The sequence below is a fragment of the Diadema antillarum genome, unplaced genomic scaffold, assembly GCF_040938485.1.
Source record: "Diadema antillarum isolate AM-2024a unplaced genomic scaffold, OU_Dant_1.0 seq00000028_RagTag, whole genome shotgun sequence".
In the NCBI taxonomy this organism is placed as follows: domain Eukaryota; kingdom Metazoa; phylum Echinodermata; class Echinoidea; order Diadematoida; family Diadematidae; genus Diadema; species Diadema antillarum.
The window spans coordinates 661,353-677,251 of NW_027271144.1; the positions used below are offsets into that span (position 1 = coordinate 661,353).

Here is a 15,899-nt window from a genome sequence, read left to right on the forward strand (position 1 = left end):
GTAAAAGACAACTTTTGATTTTTTTTTTAAATTTTTGGAGAGAAAGATATACTTGAAGCCTATTCTCCAAAAACCTGAGTGAATAATTTGCGTACTTTTGCTGAATTCGTATTTTCAGGACTTTGTGAATAACCGGTGTTATTTTTTGCCGACATTTCATCCACTTTGTGCTGAATTCAAAGCCACAAAAAAAAAGGCGTTCGGTGATACGATCCGCTCTCCTACTGTATACATAGTAAACGATTCATAGACATTCACAAAGCACACATCGCGATAGCTAATGTCCTATCTTTTTGGCCCTTTGTATGCGTTTATTGTGTACTTTCTTCTGACGATAAGTGTCCCATGTTTTGTAAAATGGTAAAGTGCTCAACAAAACTAGTCAACAAAAGGAATTCCAATGTTGACATTGATCAAATCCAAAAACGTACGTGAAGGACTTTCCAAGATAGCGGAAGTCATTCAAACTGACTAAACTCTCACTAAAACCCTGTGGACTTACGAACCTTATTGCTATCTGCACCGCGTAGTGCGCCGTGTTTTCATTTCTGTTGTTGTTATCGTACGTATCGAGGGCTGCAAATTATTATGACGTTACACTTCTGAAGATCGTTTTATAACGGATTTTTGACTCGGTGAAAAATCCATCGGAAATACAAAATAAAGATATTACTTTTGATATTTCTGGGCAATGAATCGAACCGCGATATGTCTTTATTTCTTCTTATTGTTGTTGTGTATCAATGAGCTCCTCATATACTTGGCGAGCAACTCTCTTGCACTTCCTCTTCTACAAAATTTCGTGAATAAATTTGGCAAATACAACAGATCACAGTACTGTAGGCTGTCTTACTTGACACCTGACGCTGTTTTACGTAATTTGTGCAAAGTGCAACGTGATTTTGACCTTTTTTTAGCTTAGCTTTTTTGTTCTAATCTAAGATAGAACTAAGTGTACCCGTATAATCAAACCTTTTGTTGTGGAACTTGCCTTGATTCTTGTTTGTGTGTTGTTTGATATGTGTGTGTGTGTGTGTGTGTGTTCTTTTTTTTTGGGGGGGGGGTACTATCCATACAAACGATCAAGACGCAGCCTTTTTCAATATTCAATAATTGGTGCAATTTGGTCATACAAGAATGTCGTTAACTCAAATCTTTACTTCACAAAATAAGTGAAGAAGTCGAGGTAAAATTATTATATCTCTCTATGATATATGAATAACTTCAAATTATTGTTGTAACGTTAACCTCAATATCCATCTGTCCCTTCTCTCTCTCTCTCTCTCTCTCTTTCTGACAGAATAGCTTTGTCTCTCAAACTCTTGTTGTTACTAATACCCTATTGGCGAATTTCATTTCTTCTTTTTTTCTCTCTCTCTCTCTCTCTCTTTTTTTTTGGGGGGGGGGAGAACTATATACTCTAAAGAGGAATTGCTGTACAAGGCTTCGTGCATTGTTTCTTCGTACCTTGCGTCTCGTATGATTTGATGCGGATATAAAAACTGTTAGCTTACATGTTGACGTTGTTGTACAGTACGTTTGCATGGAGTGTATGATTTGATGAATTCCTTTGTTGTGCATGTTTTCAGCTTCGCTTATTATACTTTTCCAACCTTACGTACAACTAAGTGTGCTAATAATCATACTCTTGCTTTGTTTGTATGTGTGCTTTTGAGTCTTGTTTGTCGGTTGTTTATTTGATTTTGTGTTTTTAGGCGAAGAAGAAACTGACGACCTCGATCTATGTATGTATACATATATATATATATATATATATATATATATATATATAGAGAGAGAGAGAGAGAGAGAGAGAGTAAGAAATATACGCATATTATATACTTATATATTTATATATATATATATATATATATATATATATATATGTATGTATATATACATATATATATATGTATGTATATATACATATATATATATGTATATATATATATATTATATGCACACATGTTTATTATTATTATTATTATTATCGTTATACTGTATGTCATAGATAACTATTTTTGGAACGTCGAGTTCCATTTCCATTCGTCACTTTCTCTCTCTCTCTCTCTCTCTCTCTCTCTGTCTTTCTGGCAATAGTATTCTCTCTTCAAACTGATCTCACTCCACATATACAACCTGTTACTGAATATACATTGCACCTTCTCTCGTCAATATCTCTAGATACTACTAGTATCCTTCAGTAGTTACATACACTTCAGTTTTGCAATCTCACTATAATTGATCAGCTTTGATCTGACATTACACACTCAGCAACGCTGATTAAATTACAAATAAGAAACAGATGAGTATAGTTTATCTCTTTCACTCGTCACTGTGAATAATGCTTTATTTTCAATTCCTCATTCACACGATGACTAGTGATATCCGGAAAAGAATTCACTGCTCTTACATTGACAACTTACATGCATGTAATATGTGGTGATATGACAATTACTTATTCAAATGCGATCGTGGAACTCGCTGTAAAATCATGACAGCGGCTACTTATTGTTGAAGAGCCAAGGAATAATTACACAATGACATAAATAACCCCACATAATCTAAAGTTTGATAAGATACACCATTGAATTCATAAACACGACAATATACCATCGAGATTCAGAATTGCCACTGACAAGTATACGTTGTAAGTGTAATGAGCACTACACAAATCCATAATTCCATAATTTGTCGGACATATGTATGTATACAAAATAAATTACTAGTACAAGTTGATAATAAACTTGCTAGTGGCACAATCACTGGCATATCACTGACACCAGTTACTCATGGGGATCGATTTGACCCATAATATCAACCTTTTCTGATAATACAAGAACTTGTGAGCTACATCTCAATAAATTATCACATTGTCATTGATATTTTGTGTATAACCATATCATCAATATGAACGTTTATCTCTTTGTACAGTATTTGATTTTTTTAATGCTATTAATTACTATTTCGAAGACTTACGGATAATAAATAACCAATCCTTACAATTACGGGAATATCACCATTATTGTAATGTACATACATTGTGTGTACACTGTAAATAGGCAATGTAATATGAGAGATAACTTGGCAGAGAAATTCATGTCTAAAGATTTCACGTTACCCTGGCTAATGACATAATCATTGGTAATTGGGATCGATTTGACAGACAATAACCACCTGGTTTTGTGTACATGCAAATGAGTACAAGTGAGAGTACACGGAACGTTTCTTTTGGGGTGAAGTTCAGACAGATATCGCGATTATACTTCAATACATCTCAGTCTTGGATCGTAAAACCAATAATGTCCATGTAATTACAATGAATCATGCACCTGGAAATGCTTGCCATCTGTGAGCTGTAATTTGAACATGCATATTCTATAAGCAACGGTAGACAGGCCTATACACGACAAGTTCATGACATTGTTTAGAGTTCATGTCATCAGAAGACTCAGTGTTTGTGACCTATGATCGGAAATCTTTTCTGGTGTGGTAGATCTCGAAACACGGGATGCAACACATAGCAAGTCCACATTGTCGGCAGTATGTCCTCGTCTGTCTTCGCCTTCCCCTCCTGCGGTCCGAACACACGTAGCAGTCAGGACGATGTTGTCGATCTTCGAACTCTGCTGGGAAGTGGCGCTCAGTCAGTCTTGCCTCGTTGTCGGCGATGGGAGGTGACGGTGTCCGACGATAGCGAGATGCTCTGTAGCCGTTCAGCAGACCCTCAATCACCCGACATCTGAAGTCGCGCGTGGACATCTTGTGGCCAGCCATGCGAAATGCGATGTAAGCGTTCACGAGAGCTACTTCCATGGTGAAGTGGTAGGTTACGCGGTATCCCTTGATTTTCTTATGAGGGTAGCGGTAGTAGGACATGCGTTGATCCATTTTGTCCACGCCGTTCATGAACCTGTTGTACACGTCAACAGTTGCTGGCTTCTGAATCGTACGGCGACCTCCTTCGGCGTTCTTACTCCGTATCTGCTTCTGTTTGAGATCGTTGCTGCTGACGGTCGACAGCACGTTCACGAGTTTCACGTCATGCCAAGTCACTGCTGACATCTCCCTCCCTTTGGCGAAAAACACGGGATCGTCACCTTTCGCAAGGTGCAGACCACCACGTCGGATCTCTTCTGGAAGTCCTCGTCGGTTGCTCCTCACCGTTCCACAGGCTCCAAGTCCGTTCCGTGACAGATCCTCGTAGAGCTTTACGGAACTATAATAGTTGTCCATCACGATCACGCGATCCGTGTTGTAGAATGGCTCCGTCAGCTGTTTCACCAGGGCTTCAGTGGCGCTGTCCCCATTGTCTTGTCCCTCGGCTCCGACATACTGCCGCCACCGCAGACAAAATCCCGTTTGGGCGTCACAGAGCATCCAGAATTTTATCCCCCATTTCCGTGGTTTGTTTGGGATGTACTGTCTGTAGGAGATTCTTCCTTTGAACGGCGCCAAGCTCTCGTCGATTGACAGGTATCCCCCGGGAAGGAAATGCTCAAGGTACGTCGGCTGGGACATATCGATGAGGGGGCGCGTCTTGTGAAGGGGGTCGAAACCGGGCTGTCCACGGGGCACGAGCTTCTCGTTGTCATTGAAATGAAGGAAGGTGTTCAATAGCTGAAATCGATTCCTGGAAATGACGTCGGCAAACCCAGGAGTCACTAAGATGTCGGAGTTCGTTTCCCAGTACTGAGGCACAGATGGCTTTGACACCAGTCCCATCGCTATTTGAAGTGCGGTGAAAGCGCGTATCTCCTCCTCATCGGTGTCCAGCCATACGCCGAATCGAGAAGCCTCTGGGAGGGGCGCTGGGCAATCGAAGAATTGTTGCGCATACTTGTTCGTTTCATCTGCTATGTGGGCAAAGATGGGAGTCGGATAGAACTTCGTAAAAAAGTCCACTGGCTCCAATCCTTCAGCGTCGAAAAGTAGTCTGGGTTGGTCGTCATACACTCGTCGACTTGACTTGAATCGCTCGTCAGGCTCAAGTCTCCGCCAATCGTGATCGGAGAGTGGTTCAGCATGAGTTGTTGGATGAGGCGGAGGTAGATCATTGAGGTGGTCATCGTCACCTCCATCAGCTTCGTCGCCTGACGAGTCTTCAAACAGTGATTCACCGTGCTCTTCAAACTCCGGGAGAAGACGTGAGGAATCACGTTCTTCTGTGCTTTCACTGCTACGAGATGATTGCGTGTCTTCTTCCCAGTTGTTATCTACAATATCCTCGATTTCGAAGTCAGAGTCCAACATGAAATCACGGACCTCTTCGGCAGTGAACTCACGCCTTCGCCGTTTTCTCGGTGGAGCCATAGAAGCGAGCACACTTTAGCTCATTCAGAAGAGACTGATAGAGTATTTAGAGATTATGAAGCAGTAACGTTGTTGAATCGCAGGAGAGATCGAGATAAATGATGATCACTGGCAATTTCCCCCTTCTTATGTAAGTCAATGTGATCAGTTCGGGTGATAGAATAGCAGGATTAAAACTATCAACGTTCGATACCTTCGCCAATCACGTATAAGCAAAGGTTATTATAGCTCTAGAATAAAACTTTCGTTTGAAAGACCTGAAAAGAAAGAGTACCGCCTATTTCCAAAACCTAGCCCATAATAAAGACGCGGCACGCGTGAATAGATGTTTCATGGCCACCGCCACCTCACCGCGGATACAATAAGAGTGCCTTATTTGCATAGATGAAAGCGCTTACCGAAAGACCGCCTCAAACAAAAGAAGGCCTTGACACCCAACCTTGGTCATGGTCTATTACATTCGAAAAACATGTGTCAGTATTTTGTTGGTCAAACTATGGAAATACATGAAAATATCCTGTCGAAACAAGAATATCGGTCTGTAAACACTCGTAAAATAATTGGGAATGAGTGTTTTGAACTGGCAGTAATTCAATTGCGAATGTCAACCTTACCTTTTCCCTGTTATATTGTACCTTTTCTCCCAGCAGATTCAAACGCGTTAATAATTGTGACAGACTATAATTATCATGCAGTTGATTTTAGTCAGTAAATCTAAGTTTCATCAAATATGTCAACGAACTAAACATTGTAATAAAATGAAGTACATTCATTTCAATAAACCATTACCATGTCGATTTAAAAGACACATGTACATATATATATATATATATATATATATATATATTATACACTCATATATACAGAGTGGGAAAAGATAAAGGCATTCATGGACGTATAGATAACGTACATGTTTCACGTATATACAGTATACACACATTCGTTGAACTACGTTCGTGAATGCCCTTATCTTCTCACCCTGGATGAATAATGAAGTAGCTACATGTACACTTGTTCTGTACAAGGCGCCTTCTCTTCCTCGCTCTCTCTCTCTCTCTCTTATATGTATAATATATATATATATATATAATATATATAATATATATATAATATATATATAACATATATAAAGATAAGTAACAAAAATACAATGAATAATACAATAATATAAAATGAATTTTGTTATTGTTCTCTCAGTATCAACACTTGAGAAAGGGCGGCGAGACGCTCGAAAATTTGTGTGAAGAAATAAACCGTTGGTGAATACAGCATGAACTTTGTTACAGCTTTGTTACTTATCTTTTTATCTGCCAACACGTGGGCTACCTTATCAACATTATATATATATATATATATATATATATTATATATTATATTCATATTTTTAATATACATATGTGTATCTTTATAATATATATAATTTTGCCTTATTCTGTTCAAATGTATGCAAATTGGTTGCTTTTTTGCGCGCTTTTGTGTTTACGTCCCAAGCCCTTGAAAAAGACTGGTAACTCCGTCGAAAGCTTGGGAGAGTAAAAGGCTATTAGTGAACATTACTGCAACGTCTGCGAGCAGTCTTTCCCGTCACACCTACACATAAATATAATTCAGCACCCACAACGTAGGAGGCCAAGCCCGCTTCACCTTATATGTTGTATATATATGATTATATATAATGAAACGTTTAGTCCGCGTGTTGGTACCAGTAGGTATAGAAAAGATGAAAAAGTAGAGTGGTAATGCATTTTGACAGTCTTCATCTTCATCATCATTTTTTCTGTCTACATGTATATAGAAATATATATATATATATATATATATATATATATATATATATACCAAAATATATGTATCTTACATACAATTATAAATTCAGCAATGTTATAACAACTGCACTTGATAACCTAGGACGGCGCTTCTTCTCTGTCATAATAGTATAGGACAAAATATGTACCATGTAAAGCAGAACATAAAAATGCTTCTCCTTCATGCTTCAGTCAGATTTTTTTATCCCGTTTTGCAAAGCTTCTTCAGCATACATAATACCGTGTTGTTGTAGCCTATAAGAAAAGCAATCAGCTTTTGTGAGAAAAAGGAAAGAAAGAACACAGACAAGTTTCAAACGTAAAACTTGCCATTCATCTCTCTCATCTTGACCACACAGTGGTATAAACACGAACTAAAGATTTGCCACGCAAACGCTAAGAGGACGCTAATCAGGCAGATCATTATGTTCTGAACATGCGCGACACAGCCAACAGCCATGATCATTGTCCAACACGGGAGGCTGCGCCGTCTTGATGTTAGCGTCGCCGATCTGAAGAACTCGCTGTTACCACAGATCAAAATTGAAGATCGCGGGTAGTAGAATACCCATTTCCATGAATTTTGGATACTAGAGGTATTCACATGTGCATAAAAAAATCACACTATCGATCGAGATAAATGATGATCACTGGCAATTTCCCCCTTCTTATGTAAGTCAATGTGATCAGTTCGGGTGATAGAATAGCAGGATTAAAACTATCAACGTTCGATACCTTCGCCAATCACGTATAAGCAAAGGTTATTATAGCTCTAGAATAAAACTTTCGTTTGAAAGACCTGAAAAGAAAGAGTGTCGCCTATTTCCAAAACCTAGCCCATAATAAAGGCGCGGCACGCGTGAATAGATGTTTCATGGCCACGCCACCTCACCGCGAATACAATAAGAGTGCCTTATTTGCATAGATGAAAGCGCCTACCGAAAGACCGCCTCAAACAAAAGAAGGCCATGATATCCAACCTTGGTCATGGTTTGTTACATTCGAAAAACATGTGTCAGTATTTTGTTGGTCAAACTATGGAAATATATGAACATATCCCGTCGAAACAAGAATATCGGTCTGTAAACACTCGTAAAATAATGGGGAATGAGTGTTTTGAACTGGCAACACCTCAATTGCAAATGTCAACCTTACCTTTTCCCTGTCATATTGTACCTTTTCTGCCAGCAGAATCAAACACGTGAATGATTGTGACAGACTATATTATCGCGCAATTGATTGTGGGCTGTAAATCTAGGTTTCATCAAGTATGTCAACGAACTAAATATTGAAAAGAAATTAAATATTCATTTCAATAAAGCATTGTCATGTCGATTTAAAAGATATACATACATACATAATATGCAGAGTGGGAATAGATAAAGGCATTCATGGACGTATAGATAATTCAACGTACATGTTCCACGTATACACACATTCGTTGAACTACGTTCGTGAATGCCCTTATCTTCTCACCCTGGATGAATAATGAAGTAGCTACATGTACACTTGTTCTGTACAAGGCGCCTTCTCTTCCTCGCTCTCTCTCTCTCTCTTATATGTATAATATATATATATATATATATATATATATATATATATATATAACAGCAACAAATAGTTTCTTCTCGGAGTCCTAAGAAAGTATAGATTCACTACAGTAGGTCAATATAAACTCCGTTGGAGACGTAAAGTGTCAAATGTATTGACTTGACAAAGCCCTATGGGCGAAAATGCGTCTAATTTACGTCTCCAACGGAGTTTATATTGACCTACTGTTGTGAATATATATATATATATATATATATATATATATATATATATATATATATATAAATAGCACAGTTCGGACTGTCAAAATGCATTACCATTCTACTTCTTCATCTTTTCTACCGACATGTATATAGAAGTATATATATATATATATATTGACAGTAATGTTATAACGACTGCGCTTGATAACCTAAGACGGCGCTTCTTCTCTGTCATAATAGTATGGGACAAAATATGTACCATGTAAAGCAGAACATAAAATGCTTCTCCTTCATGCTGCAGTCAGATTTTTTTGTTTATTCCGCTTTGCAAAGCTTCTTCAGGATACATAATACCGTGTTGTTGTAGCCTATAAGAAAAGCAATCAGCTTTTGCGAGAAAAAGGAAAGAAAGAACACAGACAAGCTTCAATCATAAAACTTGCCATTCATCTCTCTCATCTTGACCACACAGTGGTATAAACACGAACTAAAGATTTGCCACGCAAACGCTAAGAGGACGCTAATCAGGCAGATCATTATGTTCTGAACATGCGCGACACAGCCAACAGCCATGATCATTGTCCAACACGGGAATCTGCGCCGTCTTGATGTTAGCGTCGCCGATCTGAAGAACTCGCTGTTACCACAGATCAGAATTGAAGTTCGCGGGCAGTACAATACCCATTTTCGTGAATTTTGGATACTAGAGGTATTCACATGTTCTTAAAAAAAATCAAACTATCATTTTTTTAGCTCTGTATTATTCAATTTTCAAAACAGATTCAAATTCTGTCCATTCCAGTTGCATTACTCCTGTCTCGATACCGGTGGGACGTGGCTGTTGTGATGGGTCCGTACATGTATTTCCATAACCATCCTCCATCATGTCTATAGCAACGTGGATTGACTGTATGCATTGTGCCAACGATTTTCGTGTACATTTTTCAAGAAGTGATTATGTCAGTAATGCATCTAATTGTTATCAAAAAAAGAAAATCAACAAGCTGTATACAGGTACTTGAAATACGTGGGGTACCTTGTATGAAGAATGTGGTAATGACAGGGTGTTGAAGGAAAGCCTCTGATTTCGACGGACTGTGAGAAAAAATAGGAAATGATTATCATTAGCGCAGATAGGGTCTTTACCAAGAAAGAAGAGTCAATCAGAGCAACGTACAGAACAGAAACCAAGAATTCAAGAGACCTCCCCTGATGGTAGCATAAGTTGTGAAGATTTTGCATGTTCAAAGAAAGCTTTAGTTCATGAATAAACGCAGTATAAGCATATACAAACTTCGCCTTTTGTGAGAGTTCTTTCGGTCGACTTTCAAATACAGTGAGCATCGCGGAGCTGCAAGAAAACGATACATGTTTTATGAAGACTAGAAGAGCCCTATGATAGTTATAGTCGAAGCCTGTGAATGAAACTTATATACTAGCGTGACACCTACGCTTTATTGAACATGGTTTGAGTTTTTAGGTCAGTAAAACACGTTTCCAAATTAATCTTTGACAGGAATTACTTCGACTCCCTTTGCCTATAGCATATTTTGCTTCATTTCTGTGCACAACAAAATATGAGTTTCAGTACCACCTGTGTTCTGCATTCATTCCTTGAAACCCTTCAGTTTGTAGCGAAATGAAGCATCATCCTATATGCATCCTACAGCATACGAGTGATTGCATGGGTGTATACGAAACTACAAACGTGAAAAACAGCTCATTCTGTATTTGGCGTGTACATGCATTCATTTATTATGTATAATTATTATCATCATTGAGCGTATCTAATTGAACTCATGAACCAGACGGCGAAAACTTCCCCCTTCCTTTGCAGCGATAGTGATTACTATTGACATTGAGATTATCGTAACTTCACAGTCAATTATGCCTAATGTGAATAACAAGTCAACGATCAGAAATGAAGAAGTTGAGGGGCAAGATATAAAGAGAGAGTGAGGGAGAGAGAAAGAGAGGGGGAGACAGAGCACATACTTTGATTTATGCAAAGGCACGATCAGTGATCGAAATCATAAAAATTGATAAAGAAAAGTATGAATAATGAAGCTAGCATTCTACGCTACACCGGGACGACTGAACTTCGACAGTATAGAGTGTAAATACTGTTTCTGCTAGAGAAAAAGATGACACTCTGAGTTACAAGACGTGTAGTGAACAGAATTAGCAGCAATAAGAAAAGCGCCTCAGATCTTCCGACAGAAGATAGCTGTATTGACTATACTGCTGAATAACGTAAACTAATCAGGAGCGATTAGCGAGTAAGGAGACGTGATTTCAAAAGAGAGATAATGACATCAAAAAAGCCCACATTAGCAGAGTTTCTAAAGGTTGTCTTTATGTTTGTAGTTTCCTTTCGTTGTTTGTTTGTTTGATTGATTGACATCTTGTTTCTTTGCTTGATATTTTGTTGCCCCGGCGGCTCAATCCCACTTACCAGCATTGCCTTCTTCTTTATAGCTGCTACACGGGTACGATGATTTTTGAAGTCCTTTGATTCTCTCTTTCTATCATTTTGCATCATGGTAATTTTGTTGGAAAGATTTTAGTTTTTACTGCACCTCAAATGTTTTCCCTCATGTGTTTTTTTTTTTTTTTACCTCAAATAACGTGATCATACTAATCATATAATGTTCAACAATTTTATATATATTTTCTTTTTTTTTCAAAACATAAGGATGCGTGCTTGACTTGATCATATTCTTTGATGTGTGGATGCATGACTTTCGCGACGGATGAGTGCTAGACTTTACATTCTGATTTTGCAGTTTTCTCCGATATTACTAAGGTTGTGAGACGTTAGCGGTTAAAATGTCGGGAAATGAATCTGCCGTCATGCGAAGGTCCAGCATCTAAACACTTTTCCGAAGTGAAGTACAATTTCTGGGATACCTCTAATATCGCTGATATTCTGTTTGTAAGTGTTACCCAACACCCAATGTACCGATCACGTCAAAAAGCAAAGTAATAGATTTTTTCACATGGTCATGATATTGGTGCGATACGAAAATGAAACTCACTAAGCTCCAAAATAATTTCAGTAAACAATGATATTGTTACCGATCAAAATCTTTTGGAATATTCAGAAATAGGCAAACCAAAAATCACTCTCTCCCTTTCTTTACGCCTCCCCCCCCCCCACGAATCACCGCACTGCAGTGCACGCAAATGAACTATCAGTAACCTTTGTTTATTTCATATGGATGTGTAGTTCTTGGTCTGTGTGCCATTATGTCCTTCATTTTGAAATAGACTAATTAGTTTGAGAATTTCATATTCCTACAAAACGATGTTCGCATACAGTTCGCGGGAATATTAGACCTAGATGAGGGTCTGATTGCTCTTCAAAATCTGGTGAACGTTTCAGAATGAGGATTATGGAGATATGTGTAGTGCTATATTTTCAAATTCCACTTTGTTCCACGTATCTGGTTTCAACCAGCGCTAGGCGCAACAAGCACGTGGCTTCAACTACAGGTTTCAGCGGCTGTCCTCGTGGTGCTGTGAGTAAATCGCTTGTTGTGAGCCAAACACGCGTCGTTGTTATGAAGTTACTAAGGTTACACTTTAGTCATGCCGCGATCGCTTTGGTGGTGGGTAGCTACGCAAAACAAGGAACTGACCATTGATCGATTACTCGTAGACTTTTGATGAAATAATAAGGAAGGCATGCGCCGCATTGTCAATAAGATATTTTTTGGTCCGACAGTGTAGCACATTGTTCAAGGCATCCTCGGATTATCTCCGCCTGTGACCATGGGCTCGCACGCCAACGAGCCCCTCACCGACAAAGGACTGCCGATTTCAATAGGGCACGCTCGCCCCTCACACTAACAAAAGAGGGATTACTGTTGGCACTTCCTGCTCAAATGGATAAAAGAGTGGAAAGACTCTCCTCCAAGACCCGGGACAATTACCTTTACTCTCAAAGAGGAACCGGGACTAAATAACCAAAGTTTGGGAATGAACTACTCGGTCAAAAAAGTAAATTGCATGGGCAAAACAAACTGCGAATATCTTTGAAAGTATACGACTCTAGTTGACAAATGTGGTATCATTCGAAAGAAAAAATGTATATCTAAAACTTTGTCACAGAGTCAAACACACGTTCTATTGAAGAAAATTCACAATTAATTCTTCCTTTTCATGCTACCCAAAATTTCTTAATAATTTTTTTATGATATGATTTCTTTCAGCAATATTTCAAATTAGGATAAATATTACTGCAAACTGACGACATGGCACGAAAGAATTACCATTTCTCCACATTTTTTGTGCAGACAACATTTCAAAACAAGCAGTAATTACAGAGATATGACAGTTTGAAATTACCCTGTCTATCCAGATTCGGAGCTTCCGAGCACTGGCTAAAAATCTCTGGCACGTTAGGGGTTTTGGGCCTGGCACATTAAGAGTTAAGTCACAGACTAAGATTACTTTGACTTAGAGTATAACATCTCCTATATTGTTCACGTGACAATTTTTGCATAAATTATTGCCTTATCAAAATGTTATTATATAAACATTTCCTAGCATAGTTTCCATGCCATAGCAGTTAATAGTATACTGAGGGAACGTTTTTCTTTCAGAAACAGACTTTGTTTCTAACTCAAGCTTGTAAGTTCTTGATATGTGCAAATACCCTTGCATATCCACATAATTTGCACAAGTTTATAATCAGTTTGATGTAAAAAGCCTCTTATTCGTTTGGTTGCCTACAAAATACAGTGAAAATCAGAATTCACACTTTCACTCTGGTAGTGTTTTTTGTAATGATTTTCTAACCATGACCTCAGTTGTGTACTGTTTGTAAGGGAAAAACAATCCTTTTGTAAGCAATATTGTTCCGATTTGCATCTGTTCCTATGTAGGCCCTCCTGTTTTGCATAATCATATTTAAAGAGTGTCACTATCGATTGCTATTTTCCCACCCTGCAAAGCATTTATGCAATGAGGGAAAATTGATAGTAAAATTTGTTTCAAAGATCAATATGTTTCGAAATTTCACGTCTTGCTTATATACTTATTTACATAATTTCTGCATAAAATGCCTAAGTTAATTAGATAATATGGAAACAATTTCAGCAACTGAAAAGTGTTGTTGTGATATTAGTTCAAAGCCATTTATTAAGACATTTTGTCACATAATTGCATTTTGTTTGTTCTGATTATCTAGATGTGTAGGTATTGATATATGCATATCACGCAAATAGCAGGTTGTTTGCATAGAGACAGTTTGTCTCTTTAGATGAATCATTTGCTTTTGACCCAAGGGACATCCTTCCCAGGTTCAAACTTTTTACGACAAGATCCAGTGTTTAATGGATTAGGAATTCTCTCAAAAATGCAGATTTTTGCACAATAACTTGCATAATTATGCAAATTCTATGTTTATTTACATAGGTATGAAATGAATTTTCGCAGGAGTTGTTTCTACTTACTCTATAAATTACTTCTACCAAATAAGGTATTTTTGCTGGATGCACATGTATTTTTTAATAATTTTTATGCGTATTTCTGCATAAATTATGCAAATTAAGGCTTATTTGCATGGATACAGAGTGTCTCTTTAGATGAAAAATTTTCAATTGCCCTAGGGAACATCTGTGCCAAGTAGGACATTTGTACTAAAAAATGCAGCGTTTACCCCCTTAGCAAGTCTACTAGGAGAGGAAGAGGGAAAAATAAAAATAATAATGATAAAATCAATTCCACATATTCAGATTACGATTATATTCCAGTTCGTCTCTTGGTGTATATCGTGTATTCGTGTGTGAATTTACGCCTGCCGACTGTAGTTCGTTAATCCGAAGGTCCGTTATTCCGAAGGTTCTTTAGTCCGAAGGTTCGTTATTCCGAAGGTTCGATAATCCGAAAAAGTCATAAGGTTTGTTATTCCGAAGGTTCATTAATCCGAAAATGAAATAAGGTTCGTTAATCAGAAAGTAAAACAAAGCTCGTTATCCCGAAGGAATTTCATTTTCGGATAAACGGACATTCAGAACAACGAACCCTATTTCATTTTCGGATTAACGAACCTTCGTAATAACGAACCTTCGTAATACCGCCACAAATGTTCGGATTAACGAACCCTTTTTCATTTTCGGATTCTCTAGGTATTATAGGGAATTTGTGTGTTTCGGATTAACGAACCTTCTGTCAGCTTTAAACGGGTATGTGCGTGATTCTGTATAGGTGCGTGTTTTCATTTAATTTTCATTTCTTGATATCTCCATTTTTTTAACTGTTTGTAATGGAGTATACGCTGATGAAAACATTATCAAGTCGCGACTTTCATTCTTCTCATGAGCCCTTCTAAATGACAAAGTATTGAGACAATTCGGGTTTTCACAGTATGCACCTCCCATTGTGGCTGTCCCTATTTCGTATCAATCATTATAATTCCATTACAATTAAGTTTATCCATGCAGGCTCAGATTGTCAAAAGAGTGTCTTAGTGTTCTATACACGAAACCGCCTGCCGATACATGCGGCAAGGTTTTATTCTTCTCATGAGCCCTTCTAAATGACAAAGTATTGAGACAATTCGAGTTTTCACAGTATGCACCTCCCATTGTGGCTGTCCCTATTTCGTATCAATCATTATAATTCCATTACAATTAAGTTCATCCATGCAGGCTCAGATTGTCAAGAGAGTGTCTTAGTGTTCTATTCCATCTTGGTATTTACAAACATCCATTTAGCTAAATGTTGAACCACAAAGTAATGTGAACATGTCAGGTGTTATATTATCTTTTTTCTGGCCCGCGGTTAATGACTCTCGGTCCTCCACGTTTTCCAGGAGAATTCAACTCAGTACGTTGTTTAATGCCAACTAGCAACATTCCGATCCTAAGGCGACAACTCTATCGTCATTCCACATTATATACGATGTTATGTGTAGCCAGGTTCCATTCCACTTCTTTTATGTGTCCCTCTAAAGAGAGTGTAATGAAACAACTAGTGCCTTTACAATGTGTGAAGACAAGATGTTTAAGACTTGGATACA

General features: G+C 38.0%; 1 protein-coding gene across 1 annotated transcript; it reads right to left on the reverse strand.

Moving 5' to 3' along the window:
• Nucleotides 1–3,465: 3,465 nt before the first annotated feature.
• On the reverse strand, nucleotides 3,466–5,313 carry LOC139725228 (piggyBac transposable element-derived protein 4-like). The gene has a single exon (XM_071636317.1). The coding sequence runs from the start codon at nucleotides 5,311–5,313 to the stop codon at nucleotides 3,466–3,468; it is 1,848 nt and encodes a 615-aa protein (XP_071492418.1).
• Nucleotides 5,314–15,899: the final 10,586 nt, after the last annotated feature.

Bases quoted from the DNA above. Each gene is read 5' to 3' on its own strand.
- LOC139725228 (XM_071636317.1), bottom strand. From the start codon at position 5,313: ATGGCTCCACCGAGAAAACGGCGAAGGCGTGAGTTCACTGCCGAAGAG.